The sequence below is a fragment of the Thamnophis elegans genome, chromosome 9, assembly GCF_009769535.1.
Source record: "Thamnophis elegans isolate rThaEle1 chromosome 9, rThaEle1.pri, whole genome shotgun sequence".
In the NCBI taxonomy this organism is placed as follows: domain Eukaryota; kingdom Metazoa; phylum Chordata; class Lepidosauria; order Squamata; family Colubridae; genus Thamnophis; species Thamnophis elegans.
In genome coordinates this window covers 60544533-60562985 of record NC_045549.1, presented here as the reverse complement: position 1 = coordinate 60562985, position 18453 = coordinate 60544533, and the positions used below count along the sequence as shown (strand labels likewise).

The 18453-nt window shown below is 36.2% G+C and overlaps 1 protein-coding gene across 1 annotated transcript in view; it reads left to right on the top strand.

Annotated features, from left to right (window-relative positions):
• Window positions 1-18453, top strand: part of FSTL5 (follistatin like 5) — a 180918-nt gene that overhangs the window by 146486 nt on the left and 15979 nt on the right. Inside the window, exons 11-12 of the mRNA XM_032223653.1 lie at window positions 9561-9668; window positions 12439-12563. Of these exons, the coding sequence (XP_032079544.1) occupies window positions 9561-9668; window positions 12439-12563 (233 nt within the window). The remainder of the gene's footprint in view (window positions 1-9560; window positions 9669-12438; window positions 12564-18453) is intronic.

Sequence of the window (18453 nt, the reverse complement as noted above, 5' to 3'; positions counted from 1 at the left end):
CCAAAGGAAGTGGAATACATATTGGAAAAAGTACTCTATAGGAACACTTTGATTGCAAAACACACAGGAACATATAAATGCGCTTTAGGCAGCTTCAACGTGAGCCTGTTATCTGGTGGCCTGTGCATTGATATGTATTGCTAGAGAACTTACTGTTTCGTACATTTTTAGGTAAATTCCAAATTAGTTGGTTGGTTTAATTATCTCTTTCTTGTGAGAAGTAGTAGAATACATTGCTTTGCTCATTGGGGAATTTGAAACAGGAATATATTGAATATATTTATATGTGTTTGGAAAGTAGCTACAGATGGACTCTGTTCTGCTTCTTGCTGATGTTTTTGTGGCTGTTTTGTGTTGGGCATTTCCCAGTTCTATCTGTGTAGCTTTCTAACTTTCTACATATAGTATTTCAAAAAAATAAAGAAAAGTGTACACAATATTGAATTTCTTTGCTAAAATGATGCAAAAGGGATTTTTTTTTAAAAAAAATCTACGTTTGACTAAATATGTACAAAAGTACATACATACAAACTTTCATTGGACCATTTTAAGATAAAATTATTAATAAACTGACATAGAAATTAATATAATAATTGATTGTAACTAAGACCAACTGATTCATGACAACTAACATCTATTTCATCTTAAGACAATACTAAATATTAGTAATACAGTCTGTCAGAGAATGAGATGAGATATGGGATAAGAGATTGTTTGTGGTGTCTTCTGTGGAAGTAATGGTGAACTGAAGATGACTCCATGAGAGCAGAGCTGATGATTGTGGCAGAATGAAAAATCAGCAAATGGATCAATGTCTTGGGATTTCTGTGAGGAGACCATAAGATATGTGAGGGAAAGGCATTTTTGCCAGGCCTGGTTTTAAGCCTTTATGGACATAGAAGTCACATAATTACTTTCTTAATCGCTTTTGGAAATAGCTTGTTATATCTTTCTTGATATTACGAAAACTGAGTTTCATTACGCTGGGTGAGTTTCCTTCTATTCTTGATGAACAAAGTTTCCTGAAAGTTTGTTTGTTTTTTCTTTTTAATAAATAATAAAAGAATGATTAGAACATTGATTTTGTGCATGTACACCCCACACACATACATACCGGTACATGCCTGCACACAAAGACGCACACACACACACACACACACACACACACACACACACTCATACACTAACAATAGAAGCTTTCTTGTTGGAAAAGGTGGAATGAAAACAAGAGAACTCTTTGCAGATGGGACACTAGATAGAATCAGAAAGAATTAAAGATTATAATTAAAGGATAATAGACACATTAATACAGAATGAAGCAAAAATGGAGGCTTTAAAGGGTATTTAGGAACAATGTAGTCAGAAATTATTCTTAAGGCTGTTTGCTACTATAAGCATATATTTAAAATTGGTTATAGAAGATTTTAACAGATTATACTGTACAAAACAAAGACTGAGACTGATTCAAAAGTGTACTTTATAATGTCAATTTATAAGAAAAATATTGAAAAAGATGCTACACTGGATTTACAAATGAAGCCCTCTGGTCTCTTAATAATTGAAGGGAAGGTACAAATAAGAAGTCAGAAGAATATATTGGATAATGTTTTAATCTTACATTTTCAAAAAAAGATGTTCTAAATTTATGAAGGACTTTCTAAAAAGGACAAAGTATCAACTTTGGGAAAGTTTTGGGGAATAGTTTGGGAAACTATTTAGCTTGGCAACAGGGGTTCTTTCTGAGGACGTGTTGGAGGGGCGGTTGAATAAACACATACATCTCTTGTTGCATGTGGAGGGGAGGCCAGGGCAGCACACTTAAAGTAACTTTTTTTTTTACTACCGTATGATCAAATATCAAGGCTTTAAAGATTTGTTATGGAATGGGAAGAAGATTTTTTTGTTGTTGAATTTTTAGAGAAAGTGATAAGTTACTGCGTACCGTGTTCAAGTAAGGTAGAAGAAATAAAACTGATTTATTTGATTAAGGCTGAAGTACATATGTTACTATTTCTGGTATCATTTTATAGCTTTATTTAGTGATTAGGGCTGAATGGCAACACTCTATAAAGATGAGATATGGGAAGAAGAGATATTTTCTTGAAATATCAAAAAGGTGATAATGATTCTAAAGTACTTTGCACTTGTCTTCATGGAAGAGACATTTATAAGTCTTTTCTCTTTACTTTTTTCTACTTTCTCTGTACTTTTTGTTTATATTTTTTATTTTTAATACTTTTTATCTATTTTTACTTTTTAATATTTTTAATACTTATATATTTGTAAACTTCAATAAGAAAATATTTTAAAAATAGATTATATTTTAAGATTGCCTTTAAGAAATAAGGATGTTAAAGTTGCTTATATTTTCTGGAATTAAGGAGAAGTTAATTTTTCTTTCTGTTTTTTACTTTTTTTCTTTTTCTCTGCACTTTTTTTCTTTTTTATAGTTTGTACTAGTTTTATCTGTAGATACAATATAATAAAATTATTTTTTAAAAAGTACTTAGATTTATATTTACATACTTATATTTACATCTTCTAGTTTAATTCTCTATTGTGATATTTCAATGTACAGTTTATCCAGGCATAAAAGACTTACAACTATTATCTATTAAAGTTTTAAAAATGAAAAGCAATAAACAACTGGCCCATGAATCTGGAAGAAAAACAGTCTTTGCTTTGGGGAATGCAGAGTCCTTTGTAACACCTCAGGAGTCTAGTTAAACATTGCCAGTGGTCTTTGCCAGCCATTTGCACATTATCTTGAGGATCTACATCATTACTTTAAATTAGATTCACTTAATTAGCCAGCTGGTACTCTTCTTGTCAAACTGATAAACAAGCTGTGCTTCACAGTTCTATAATAGTGTGACTAAACAGCAAACAAAAAATTAAACAGCTAGAATGAAATATATGTATTAAATCAAATATATTTATTGCAGTCTTTGTCCAGCCTTAACAGTAGAAAAAGAGAAATAGTTTAATACAGCATATCATTATCAGGGAGTAAAAGAAAACAATAAGACAATGAAACAACACATGTAATTAAATATTTTGTACAATTGATTGGAAAGATCACGACACAAGAGTCTGAAGTCAAAACGCCAACTCCAAAGTTCAAAAAATCTAAAGTTCAGAGCCAAGAAACATGATTCATTGATAACATCAACGAAAGTTGGGAAGGTGCATGTCAAAGCAAACAGATGTTCCTAAGAAATGCACCTCCCACAGTTTCTGACTAAATCAGCCCATCCCAAGTGTTTCTAGTAAGGAGAAATGTGGATGCCTCCTCACAAGCAACGTCACTGACCTTTTCTATGCCTCTTCTGCTCCACTCTTCATGCCTACAGATCAGGCAGGCGTGGCTGCTGTTCTGTATTGAAGGTGATCTGTAGCTTGTCATTATTGCTGGCCCTTCACAGCTGATTCTCTCTGGCAAGTGGCTGCCTGTCTGGTTCGCCGCTCCTCCTAATGCAGGCAGGGCTGGAACTGCATCGTTCTCAGCTCCTTGGACTCTCCAGGCATTCATGGAGGGGGGGACATCCCAATTGGATGATCCAAGTTCCAACTCTTCCTCCTATGAATCAGGGTCCGACAGGGCCATCATACCATCTAAATGATTGCTGATGTGGTCAAGTAAGGAAATGCTTAATGACTAATTGAGCATGCTCATATCCATGGCATGTACATAAAGGATGTTCAGCACTTTTGATGGTTAGCCAATAGTCAGAACCATACAGAGCTATGAGGTGCATTTTCATTTTGCTCCCTTTTGATTTTAGTTAAATTGGCATATGCCTATCACAGAGCACTCCAATAAAATTTTTAATTGCAGCTTTTACCCTCACCCACACTACCCCATTAATGTTGCAATCTCTTTGAAGATGGGGTCCCAAGTATTGGAATAACTTTGTTTTTATTAGATGGTGAAGGTGCTCAGACTAATTTCAAGATACTCAGTCTCCTTGATATTGAGGCACAATCCACATTTACTAACATGAGCATTTCTTGTTTGCAATAGCCACAAGCAGGATATTGTCAGGCTAGACTCTAGAGCAAGGCCCTAGGAAATTGTGATGTAGGCCTCGTATTATATTTTTCATGACAAGAATGAACAGCAGTGGTAATAATGCCAAGGCTTGGTGCACATCAATTTTCACAGAAAAGTTGCTGTAAAGGCCAGCAGTGCATAATATTCAGCCCTTGTTAACAGCAGCAGCTAGGCAATGTAAATGGATTATCGGCTAATGGTGTTAACATAAAACATTTGGACTTATTTTATGAGCAGCCAAGGAACATCGTGGCCATGTACTACACATCCTATGATGCAGAATACTGTCAAAAGCCTTTTCTGGGTTGAGAAAAATCAGGGATAATGACGTCTTCCTTTCTCCATGAGCATCCAAGCTACAACAAATTGTCCTAGTTGATAGATGTTTTGTCACCTTTAATAGTTGGGTAACTGTTTTAGCCATAAACATTTTATTGGCTTCTGAATTGTAATTTGCCCATTGTGACCTATAAAATGTAGTTATTGCTAGTGTGCCCTTTTGAACCAAAGAAGTGGCATAACTTACCTAGGCAGTTCATTTCCTAAAGACCTGAAATATTATGTTCAAGTATTTAATGTTGCAATGGAATTGTGTAATATCATTAGAGGTATTTATAATTATTATTATAATAAATTATATTTTATAAATAATTATATGAATTATTATCTGTAATTACAGATCATTTATTATAGGAAATGATTTTGATATGAGATTGTGATATACTTCAGGTATTCTGCAAGTATTCTGCTATGTTATGGAATAATAGGGTTTGAATTTGCACCAGAGTTACAAAGGGCTGAAAGGTATGCTTTAAGTGAAATGATTGGCCTATCCTATCTTAAAGTGAACTATTCCATCTTACCCTGTCAATACTGCCTCCCAGCAATACTTTTAATGGGCTTTAACTAAGTTTTGAATTATGCCTTATCTAAATTTGCAAGTGAAAATTAAGGGAAGATGGGAGAGAATGGAATGGAACGAAATGGAATGGAACAGAATGGAATAGAATATTATCACTTTAAATGTACACTAATCAACAACATTAAAATGAAATTTCATTGCATTCAGCTCTCAAAAGATAACCATTATGCTATGGTTGATGGTTGCTTTCAAACTTAGGAACTATGCCAAAGTGCTTAAACTGTTCTGTAAAACTTATTAAATAACCTATGGTAGATAACTTGTGAGCTGATCAAAATGTATCAGAAGTCATTTTACACAGAACCATTTACCAGTTGTAGATTAAGCCTACTTATGAAAAATAGCAATCCAAAACCAGCTGGGTTGTATTTGAAGGATCTGGGCATAAATGGTGGTTCAATTCTTCAGGAGGGTCAGCATGGAATTGTTCATAGAGTACTTCATTTTACCACCAACTCTTGTGTTGAAATCCACACTTAGTGAAATATATGTGCTGGGAAACTTGTTCAGGCAAAAAGTGAGGAAAGTATCAATCTGGTTCCAGATTTATATAACACTTGGATGTGGTTCTAAGAAGAAGATATAAATGAATGTGCAGTAAGGAAAATTAGTCAGACTAACAAAGATAATATATCATTCTCAAATTGAAGTAATTGTTTTACAATTTAAACACAAGTTGGAAGCTGAAGACCTACTTCTTCATGTCTGTTAACTCTGAGACTAGAATGTGCAGGATGTAACAGAAAAAATGTAATTGGGATTGAAAAATCCCTCAACATCCATGTACCCTAAAAAAAAAATCAAATTGATGCAGAGATCTAACAAAATGAGGGTCTGCTTGTTTTAAGGTCAATCCAGTTATGTTCCAAATGATGAATATATTGTGGCAGGATGTAATTGTTGCTTTGCTGATTCTCTTGAGCTGCTTTGCCTGGATAATTGTGCAAAAGGAGCAACATTTGGGTTGAATAAATTGATGTTTGGGGGAGAAGATACAGAACAGAGCCCTTGTTGCTATTTAGGTGAATTTTGTATTGTGTCAAGGATAAATCTATAGGAGAAGTTTTATGGGTGGGGCAAATAAAGGTCAGAATGGGGATCAGAGGGAGAAGGTAGACATATTCAAAGTTCCTATGGAAAGAACACACTTTCAGGTAGAAATAACAAATTGTAGATGCGGCAACTTTTGGATGAGTAGAATCAGGGGGAACCAGTGGAGATGAATCAGGCTGTTGACTAAGTCTGTTCTTTAGATCACAGTTTTAGAGATTATCACCTGTAGGCTGATTATCTGGAGGATTATAGAAGGATTGCATTACATTGATCAATTTGGTGTTCCCTTCATTTGTCTGAATTACCTTTGGATGGAGCACGTTCTTTTTAAGGATGCTAAATACTCAGACAATAAACTTGTCAACATTTCAACAGTTGGAGGGAGTAAAGTGTTGAGGGACTCAGTTGCAAGCAGTCACTGAAGCACTGATTTGACTGCCTCGGGTTTGTGTATAATTATTTGTTGTTCTTCTGTAGAAAGTATGCCAAACAATTGAGTAAGTTTTCCTCATCCTCCATAGGATTGACTGATGTCTGTATCTTCCCTTTAATTAAATTGAGGGTGTAATGCCTCCTATGCTTATCTGGTCCTGACCTTGGATTTGGTAGAACACTCTGCTGTGCAGACAGTTGTTGGCAGATATTATGAACTCTGGGGCTTATGCCATCCTTCCTCGCAGGCTTGGCTCTCCTCCCAGAATTTAGCAGAGGCGTACATTGCTATTGTGAAAGACTCGTATAGACATAATTTGAAATCCCTCAAAAATTGTTAAATTTAAAAAGCATTGAAGAGAATGCAAAATGCCTAAATGTCAATATTATTCTTTCAAATTCATGCAATCTGGGAAGTCATGAGATTTCTGTAAGCTTCCTGGGATATGTTCTACAGTGAAGAAATTGTTAGAGGAGCAGTACTGCTTGTCTGTTGTGCCATTTGCCCTTATTAGGAGTATTAATTGCAACCTGGAGCAGTCACTACAAAAGTAGTTTACCCCAAGGGATCCTGGGAAACATATGGATTTTGAATAAGGTCTGGCGCAACTGAGTTGGTGGATAACTACATAACAGATTTAGTTATAAGCTTTTCTATAATAGCCTTCATGTATTTTCTGATTGGAATCTAGCAGCTGAAAGAAAATTGCAAGAACTGTTTTAGCAGTAAAAAAGCAATTCTTAGAAATGAAGTACACATCCATATTTAAATCACTTGTGGTTTTAAAACTGTCCTTTCCTATATCTACTACAGAAGCCTCACCATATGAAGGAAAATTATCGACTTCTATCAAATAGAGCATAGAATTTATTAGCATAGATGGAGAAGAAAAGGGAATACAAGTCCTTAATGCTGGAACAAATCCTTTAGTTTTAGCTGCCTGGAAGTTTCTTGACCTTAGAGCAGTGATAGCTAATATTTTTCCCATCGCATGCCAAAAGCAGGGGGAACTAAGGGGGGGTTATACATGGGCATGCACACACCCATAATTCTGTGCACATGCGCACACAACCCCCACTCTTCCCCGCTTTTGGCTCGCAATGGACCCGTTTTTTCGCTCTTCCTGGGCTCCAGAGGCTTTTTTAGGAGCCCGGGGAAGGTGAAAGCGGCCTCCCCTCCCCAAAGGTCTTCCAGAGGCTTCAGGAGGCCTCTCTGAAGCTTCCAGAGAGCAAAAACCGACCCTACGTGCAAACCAGAAGTTCAGAAACAAACTTCCGGTTTGTCCATAGGGCTGTTTTTCGCCCTTCGGAGCTTTCTCTGAAGAAGGGAAGGAGGCTTCCCTGAAGGCTGTGGGGGGTGAAAAAGAGCCCTATGAGCAAACCGGAGATCCATTCTTGAAGTTCCGGTTTGCCCTTAGGGCTGGTTTTTCACATTCTGGAGGCTTCAGGGAAGCCTCTGGAGGGCGAAAAACAGCCTTTAAAGAAGGCCAAAGTCAGCTGGAGCTGACAGTGCAATGCCTTGCATTTCCTAACAAATGGCTCCGCTTTCCACTTGTGGCATGCGTTCCATAGGTTCGCCATCACAGCCTTAGTGTATTCAGAATACCGTATATACTCGAGTATAGGCCGACCCGAATATAAGCCGAGGCACCTAATTTTACCACAAAAAAAACTGGAAAAGTTATTGACTCGAGTATAAGCCTAGGGTGGGAAATGCAGCAGCTACCGGTAAATTTCAAAAATAAAAATAGATACCAATAATGTTTTTGAATATTTATTTCAAAGAAAAACAGTAAACTAGCGGTGTATTCAATGAAATACTTCACTCACCTCATGATGCTGATGTCCCGCTGTGATGATGATGTCCCGTGCAGCCGCGGGAGCGATGTCCCGCCTCCTATGACACACGGCACAGTGATTCCTATCATTGGATCACTGTACCAGAGGAGGTGGGACATCGCTATGTGGCTGCTTGCCATAACAAGGAGGAGGTGGGACATCGTTGCAGAGCGGCAGGAGGGGGAGGAAGGGGAATCGTAAGACAGCCCTGCATTACATTAGAACGTGAGGAGGGGGGATGGTGCGGTGCGCGCTGCGTGGCAAACTGACACAGAGGGAGGGGAAACTCACAGGGGCACTGGGCCATTCACGAGTGTCACCCAGCGGCATGGCCCCACCCCTTTTTCTCCTCCATTTCGGGCAAATTTTTCACTGACTCGAGTATAAGCCGAGGCGGCTTTTTTAACCCAAAAAAGTGGGCTGAAAAACTAGGCTTATACTCGAGTATATACAGTACTTGAAATATTCTCTATATCTCAGGCTTCTTCCCTTTGAATTTGAAAGAATTCCATTTGGATTCTTTCATTTGTTCCTATCTTGTAGCCATTGCTGCCTCCCACGATTGGCAGATGTCCAAAGTATTGGATTCGAAACTCTACAATATCAACTAATTTGAATTCTAAGTTCTAAAATTACTGATCCCAAAGCAGAGTACTAAGATTACTAATTGACATTAAATAAAACGACTAAGTAAACTATTTTAAAAATAAAATAAAATAATTAAAATAGAAGAGTTATGCTATCACTAAAATATGTGATCATGTTGATCTGCCCCCTCAACCATCATTCAAAATATCTGTATATGTTTGTATCTGTTTTGTGTGTAATTCTGAGTGCATTAATTTATGTGATTGCATAATGAAAAGTTTAAAAATTATTCTTCTTTTTGTTAAAATGAAATGCATCGATTCGGAAATTTTATGTCTTTAATTTTTTAATCTCAATTACACAAAACAAGATTTTTTTTCCCAAAATTTGGAATCATTACAATATACTAAAAGGACAAATAAATGGTTGAGCTTCTTAATATCTCTGCTTGGCATAGATTGAATAAAGTATAAGGTAAACATTTATCCATGTCTTGTTCAAATAATAAACAAACATATTTTTAAACAAAAGTAATCTGGTTCCAAATTAATTGCCAGTTGTCTAATATTTTAAGTATTGATAAATATTTTCATTTACTTTTCACCAGACTTATTGCAATATTTACGCTATTTAAATTAGTAATTATTTTCCCTAATTCTTCATAATCTTTAGGCTGTAAATACAGATCCAGTCCCAGTGAAATTACATTATGATAAATCACATGATCAAGTATGGGTGCTCAGTTGGGGAAGCTTTGATAAGGATTCTCCTACACTACAAGTAAGTATATGCATTTTTATATTGAATAGAGGCACTTGCATTGACTTGAAAATTACATTGTTTCTTTGACAGAGATTCAACTTCATATTCACATAGAAAACTGTCAGAAAGATAGTTATACAGTAAATATATGAACACGTAAAATATATGGGAGTTTAGCAGTGATATAGTTAGTCTATTAATATAAGAAAAAGAGGAAAGCAAATTTCCAGAACTTAGAACATAGCATATCTTTATTATGGTCAAAGACCAGCAATAGACAAAGTTCCAGATCAAACTGCTTTAGCTAAACCTCAGGAACAAAGAGGTATTTGAATCTGAATGGGTTGTCAATTAGTCAATCTGTCCGCTATTCATGACAGAATATAATCCTACATAAAGGTCTCAACTATAACACAGAATGCCACTCAATTAGAATTCTTCACAGCCTTAGAAGCAGCATATAAAACTAAAGGATTTATTTCAGAGACCTAAGAAAACATAAGGATAATCATGTCACAAAGAACTGAATCGAAGAGCAGAACAACACAAAAGCAGATGATAGAGCAGGCCCCCCAAAAATCCTAAAAAAGGATCAAACCATCATTATCCTCACAGCAGACAAGGGCTGTATCACAGTTACTTAGCTTCCAATAAAAAATTACTGGAAGACAACAAAGCCTGCATCCCTGTAAATAGATTTGGTATGTAGATGATACCTTCGTCTTGTTGCCTTTTGTCTTAATTTGTTATGCAATCAATTATTTCATTAAAAAGTAAACCACTTGAGGACTTAAATTATAGTGGTGTCATTTTGGGTAGAAGTGTTACAATAATGAAAATATGACAGTAACAAAGCATTCTCCAATATGCTGTCCTATAGATCAGGAGTGTCAAGCTCACGCCATCATAGTAGCATCATGTGACTTATCGGGACTTCATTCCCCTTTGCTAAACCGGGCATGGGCGTGGCTATTCCGCATAGCCTTGAAGAACTGGCTCGCCCGTCAGGCCTGGGGATAAGGACCATTGCCCCGCCCGAATGTTGTATGCATGTTGTGTATTATTTTATTATGTGTTGTTGTTTTAGTATTGTATTGTTTTGTATTCCCCTCTCCCTGGTTTCTGTGAGCCGCCCTGAGTCCCCTCAGGGAAAAGGGCGGCCTACAAATAAAATCAATTCTAATTCTAATTCTAATTCTGGCACATGATGCATTCGGCCATGGGCTGGGAGTTTGACAGTCCTGTTCTAGATGTATTTGGCCTGTCTCTTTAAAAACTTCTAGATGGGACTTTCAGAATCACCAGATTATGAGGAGTCCTTAATGCTCCCTGGGCTTGCTTGTTTTCTCACAGACGTTTCATTACCCGAGCTAGGTAACATCATCAGTGCCAGCTAGATTATCTTGCTTTATTTCTTTCTTTTTAAAAAAATAATCTTTATTGGTTATATATATATATTTTTAATAAGACATACAAATACAGCTTTAAACATACAAACCCTCCGCTCCCTCCCCCCCCCCGGTGACAGTCATTCACAGCCCAACATTTTTTTTTCTTCCTCATTGTTTAGTCTCTAGCCAGCATCTTCTTGTTACAAAATTCAGGGATCTATTACAATACCCATGTTCACTTTTAGTTCCCATTGTTAACAACTGCTATTTAACTTTCCCAGTTTTAAGTCCCTGCTGTTCTCTTTGTCGCCCACATATACCATAGGTTCCAGCTAAGATAATGTTCCGTTTCTCCTTTGTCCCTCAGCCAACCCGTCATTCTATCCATTTCTGCACACTCATAAATCTTTTTAATTATGGCATCTTCTGATGGTATGGTAGTAGATTTCCAAAATTGTGCATAGGTTATTCTTGCGGCCTCAATTATATGTAGGCTCAAATGCCATATAGATTTACTCATGTTTTCTGGTTTTATGCTTAGTAAAAAAGTCTCGGGTTTCCATTCCATACTTGCCCCAGTAACCTCTTTAAGCTAGTTTTGAATCCTTCTCCAGTATTTCGTGGCCTCAATACAGGACCACCAAATATGGTAGAATGTGCCATCCCTTCTTCCACATTTCCAACACAGTGGGGATAACCCAGGAAGCATTTTGGCTAACCTCGTTGGGGGAAAATGCCATCTATAAACCATCTTGTATATATTTTCTTTAAACGCTGTATATATCCTAAGTTTAATAGTCTTACTCCATAGAGCCCACCATTTACCCATTTCAATCTCATAGCCAAAATTTCTCTCCCATGCTATTAGAAGGCTTTTATCCATCTCTTTTTTAGCGTGACCCGACAAAAGCGCGCCGACAACAGCGCGCCGACAGAAGCGCGATTTAAGTTAAGGTAAGGTTTAGGTTTAGGCTTAGGCTTAGGTTTAGGGTTAGGTTTAGGGTTAGGGTTAGGGTTAGGGTTAGGGTTAGGGTTAGGGTTACGTTACAGCGCGCTTCTGTCGGAGCGCTTTGTCGGAGCGCTTTAGGGCTAATTCGTCACTTATTCATCGCACGGTTTTGTCGGCACGGTTTTGTCACCGCGGTTTAGTCAGGTGCGCTTTTGTTGTTCGCGCATTTGTGGTGGAACCCTTTTTTAGTATCTTGACAGGTCAAAAATTGATAGATCTTCGACAACATTTTCTTATCTCCGCCAAACAAAATCTTATCCAACTCCTGAAGGTTTGAGCAGATCCCAAACCGTTCCTTATCGCTTTTAAACCTATCTTGCTTTATTTCTGATAATTTAACATTCAAATGATGACTTGAAATATAAGAAATGTACAATATGTTTTACAGGTGATAACCCAGGCCAGTGGAAGTATTTCTCATCATACTATTCACACTCAGCCAGTGGGGAAACAGTTTGACAGAGTGGATGACTTTTTCATTCCATCTGCAACTCTCCTTATTACCCACATACGGTAGGTGAAAAACTATAATATGGTTGAGGTTGGGTGTCAGATATTGAATCAGACGTTTTATTTTTATTTATTCTCTTAATAACTCACCCTTCCTGCAAGTAGAATAAAGTCTGTCACATTTATTTTCATGACAACATTAAGAACATTATCAGGCTGTGAGCTTCGTGGCTGATCAAATCAATCTCAGGCTAGCAGAGTATACATTGTGCTATACCCATGGGTATTTGAATCTATATGAATGTCACTTTTACATAAAACTGTTATTGCTCTTAGTAGATTTGTTCCACAAAGTCTGAACTCCTTTTAAGCATTTCTATAATGCAATCTTGCCAAAATCTAATCCAACACTCTGTGGGATTTACTCCTACATAAGGTGATTTTAATTTGCAAGTAGACTCTTCCATTTAGTGTTTCCATCCTTATATATTACTCTTAGTCCTGAATCTAGTACTTCTCCTACTGTAACGGAATTGTATAAAAATTGTATTTTAATTAATGCATTGTTCACCAGGTTTACATAGCCATTTATTCAGATCTTGTTAAATAGAATGATGGGCACAATGGGATTCTTCGTAATTTAACATATCTTTTGCATTCTAATGAAATGTAATGACTGTATTGTTTCCCATAACTCATTAATAAAGTTTAAGAAAATATAAAAACATAAATTCAATTTCAGTCCTTCTGCTCCTAGTGAATGACTTTGCTGTTAGTTGTATTTTTCTCTTTATTTTTAACCTAATCTGTTAATCTATATTGTAAAAAGTATATGAGCATTATCTGCAGCTACCATATGAAAACTTAGAAAAGGTAAAGGACAAATTTGAAAAGGGGGCAAATCTAAAAAAGTTTATAATAAAAATGTTTAATTGTTTATGTTTATAACTTTGCTTTACAAAGTCAAATTCAAGAGCAAAACCAAAAAAAAGCTTAATAAAAAAAGAAAAATATACTAATAATATCTGAAATCAAAGAGTATATGTAAATTTATTTTTAAAAAGACCATTCAATTTAAATATTTTTCACCTAAATGTGAAAAGCTACAGGTAGTCCTTAACTTATGACCACAACTGGGGCTGGATGTTCTGTAGCAAAGTAAGGCAGTTAAGTGAGTCACGCCTAATTTTATGACCTTTTTGCCATGGTTATTTAGTGAATCACCAAAGTTGCTAAATGAATTATGTCGTTGTTAAGCAAATCCAACTTCCTCAATTGACTTTGATTATCGGAAACTGGGAAGGTTGCAAGTGGCAATTGCATGATCCATGGACAATGCAACCATCATAAATACATGTTATAATAGCTATAAATGAACAAAAAAGAAGAGGGGGACAAAAGTGAGTTTTTAAAAAATAAATAAACCTAAAGAATAGCTTACTTGGAGGAATGGTTCTTTATAATAAAGGACAGCTAAACTTTGATGGTAAATCATATGAATCAAGTAAGACATAAGAAGAAAAAATATTTATTGTGACATAAATGAAAATGGATAAAATATTATTGAGAGATTTATATTTTCAATAATCTTTTATCTTTTAGTTTTAACTGACTTTTGATCATATCTATGAATCTGAATATATGTATGTTACAATGGAGGGTTTCAAAATTTTTAGAACTTCTTCTGTAGGTGTGGCCTGCTTTGTGGGAGTGGCTTGCTGGCCATGTGACCAGGTGGGAGTGGCTTGCCAGCCATGTGACCGAGTGGGAGTTACTTGGCAGTCATGTGACTTAGTGGGCATGGTCAACTGTAAAATGTGGTGGAACTCACTTAACAACACTCTTGCTTAGCAACCAAAATGTTGGATCAGAAACACTGGCATTTGAAGCATGCAAGTCTTAAAGCTGTCAAGTTACAAGACCCTTGCACCCCTAACCCTTTCGGCAAAAAAACCCCAGGGGTGTTCAAACTTGACAGCTTTAAGACTTGTGGACTTCAACTCCCAGAATTCCTCCTCCAGTCATGTTGGTTCAGAAACTCTGGCATTGAAGTGTGCCAGTCTTAAAGCTGTCAAGTTACAAGATCCTTGCACCCCTAACTCTTTAGAAAAAAAACCCCTAGGGATGTTCAAACTTTACAGCGTTAAGATTTTAAGGTTTAGATAGTACTCTTAGAGGCGGGAGGGGAGATTGGTGAGCCAGCCAATCAGTGAGCAGCTGGCGGGGCAAGCGTGGTGCAGATGTGGTGGAACCAGTTCTAAATGGCATGGTAGATTTGTGGAACCTCTTCTATAGAAGAGGTTAGAACTGGCAGGAACCCACCCCTGGTATGTTAGCTTATGTATGTATGCATGTATGGTATACAGTATGTATGCTTGTACATAGTGCTTGCTTCATTTTTGTAGACAAAAATACAAAATGTATGGGGTTAAATTATTTACCACTAATAGTACAGTGGACATTCTCCCAGGATTTATACCCTTGTTTGAAATAGCAATAGAAATAGCACTTAGACTTATATAGCAATAGCACTTAGAATTATATACTACTTCATAATGCTTTACAACATTCTTTAAAATATCAGCGTATTTCCCCCAGCAATTTGGCTCTTCATTTTATCAACTTCAGAAAGATGGAAGGCTGAGTCAATCTTTAGCCTTGTCAGGATCAAACTCCACGTCGTGGGCAGAGTTAGCAACAATACTGCACTCTAACCACTCACTACCAGAGCTCCTTGAAAGATGTGACAACCTACACAACAGTTTTCTTTTTCAAACTCTGTGTGCCAATTCTACTTCATGTAATGCAAGCTATGCTTTCTTTAGCATATTTCCCCATATTCAAGGCCATTAAACTCATTAAACCTTTAAGCAGTTTTTGATTGCAGTATTTGATATTGCTGAATTTAGTTATGAAGGGAATATTTCCTTTTTCTCACAAACATTTCATCCAAAGCTCGGTAATAGTTACCAAATGAAAAGAGACAGCTAGTGCTAAATAACTCTGTTATTCCACATGCTGTGGTGGCACTTGAAGATCAATTACTTCGTAGTCCAAGCAGAGACACAGTACAGAATGGCTTGAGGTAAAAACCATTATGGAAAACAAGCATGTTGTTTTATTTTATTTTTTTTATCCCTGGTGCTTTATTATTGTTGTAGATAAGATTTTATTTGCACAATTAGATATTGGAGGAAAAAATGTAGGCATGAGAGTTAGTGGGGGGGAAAGAAGAACCAATAATTTCAAATGAAAGAAAGGGCCTTTTAACTAAAGAATATTAAAGTTGCAATATCATATATACATACATACATACATACATACATACATACATACATACATACATACATACATACATATATATATATATATATATATATATATATATATATATATATATACCTGGACTTCTAAATGTGATATAACGTACTGCTGAATAGAACTGAATTAGTTTTTATCATAAATTGCTTTCTACCTTAATACTTTTTGAGTACTCTGTTCCATCTGAATTAGGGGTTATTGCATTCATGCAAGTCTTTTTAGTATATTTCATTTGTACTGAAGGTGACCTTTCTTTCAGGCAGGTTTTATTATTATAAGGTGTTGTGACCCAGCAGCGGCCGGCTGAGCTGTTGGTGGAATCTGACAGCGATGAACATTATGGGATTGCCCTGGAGGCTGAGGGAGACTCTGGGGGGTGTTCGGAGTCAGAGCAGGGACTAGAGAGTCCTGTTGGGCACCAGATGGTGTCTGAGCTAGGGAGCAGTGAGGAAGAACAGGGGGAGATTGTCCCTGACATACGGATGCGGAGGGCTGATAGGAGAAGGCAGCAGCTGTGGAAACAGGCTCGCAGAAGGAAATAGGACACAGGTAGCTACTGATTGGCCCCTCCCAAAGAGCTTATAGGTGGAGCGACGGGAAGGGAATTTTGCAGGAAACATCAGTTTAAGTTTGAAGAAGTCCATGAATTCCGTGAGTCTGGTTTTTCATAGAGATAAGTTTCTGGGCTCCTAGCCAAGGGGTGGCTTATCTACTTCATTAGTCGTGGCAGATGGCCAAGCCAGCATCAGTATAATTCGGAGGCCTGGGGGGACAGAACATAAGGTGTGATTATTTTAGAATTCTTGATTAAATGGCTCGATGATCAATTCCAGAGTATGTTTTGCTTGCAAAATATAAGGCGTGGGAACAGTACCATGAAAATCTAATAATCACCTTCCTTTTAAGATCAAGATTAAGAGGAACAACCTAAAAAAAGATTTTACCTTCTGAATTTACAATCCTTTGTAGGCCTATAGATACTTCAACTTGTTTTATTAATTTTCTTATGCCTAGAATACCCAATTACCAAACTATGAAAAAAACTGAAAAATCATTTTTGCTCCAGCCCCACTAAGGTTGAGTGCATGTTGTGTCTTTTTTAACTTGCTTTGTCTTCTACTTTTTTAAACTTTTTAGTATTCCTTTTATTGTTTTTATGTAAGTCGCTCGGAGTCCTTTGGGATTGTGCAGCATATAAATGTATTAAACTCGAAACTCGAAACTTTCCTTTTCAGAATTCAGTTCTAACACATTCCTTGTTTTTGCAGTCATTTTGAATAGGCCAACTTTTAAAAATTATCTTTCTAAAATGAATTCTGATGAAAAAGTATAGCTAATTCTAATAGGCGTATATTGTCTTTGATCTCCAATTTTACAGAAAATAAGTCAACCTCCAGAGCATACTTGGACATTGTATTAAATTGCTTATAGGCCCAAACTAAATATAGTTAAAGTATGAACTTGTATTTTTAAACAGTTAAAATTTACATTTATCCATTAATTGGGAAAGTCCAGTTTCACAAATTATAACTTGGCTTAAGAGTTTTTATTGATGGTTTCAAATAAATATGAACAATTTGTGTAATATTAATATGGCTGTCCTATCCAGAAAAAGTGACCTGGGTTGCACACATTAAAAAAAAGTATAAAAAATAAACATGTCTAGAATGGAATGGAATGGAATAGAACACAGTAGAATAGAATAGAATAGAATAGAATAGAATAGAATAGAATAGAATAGAATAGAATAGAATAGAAAATATGGAACAGAACAGAAATAAAATAGAACAGAATTCTTTATAGAATTTGTCTTTGGTGCATATGCTCTCAGTGTACATAAAAGAAAAGATATATTTGTCACAAATCATAAGGTACAACACTTAATGATAGTCATAGGGTACAAATAAGCGATCAAATCATACTAGGAAACAATCAATATAAATCATAAGGATACAAGCAACAAAGTTACAGTCATAAATGGGAGGAGATGGGTGATAGGAACGTTGAGAAGATTAATAGTAATAGTAATGCAGACATAGTAAAGACTTTTACATGTTGAAGGAATTATTTGTTTAGCAGAGTGATGGCATTGGGGGGGGGGGGGGAAACTGTTCTTGTGTCTAGTTGTTATATTTGCAATGGAACAACCTCAATATTTCACCAATCGCCTATGATTCCAAGATCTCATGATGAAGTCAGGTCTTGATGGACTTCCAGAAAATAAGGAAGGATGGAGCTGTCCTCACTTTAAGAGATGGGAGCAAATGTTCCCTAAGGCAGGCAGCACTTTATACTTTTTATTTTATTTTCTTCTTATCTTCCATACATCCCACCCCTTTTCGGCTCTCTGTTTTCATTTGTATTTTATATTATAATAAACACTAATAAAAATCTCCTAAGCACGGACAATTTATAAACTAGCATCTATGATTGATGAAAATGCCAGAATAAACAGGATATTATAATGCAGACATCCATGTTAAACAAATTATATATTATTACACACACACACACACTGTTGAGGGAACAATGTTGGATGAAAGTATTTGGATGACATTTAGTAGTAATTCTGCACAACAAAATACAGAATGTAATGTTCCCATATTATAAAACATGGCAGATTTCACGACTA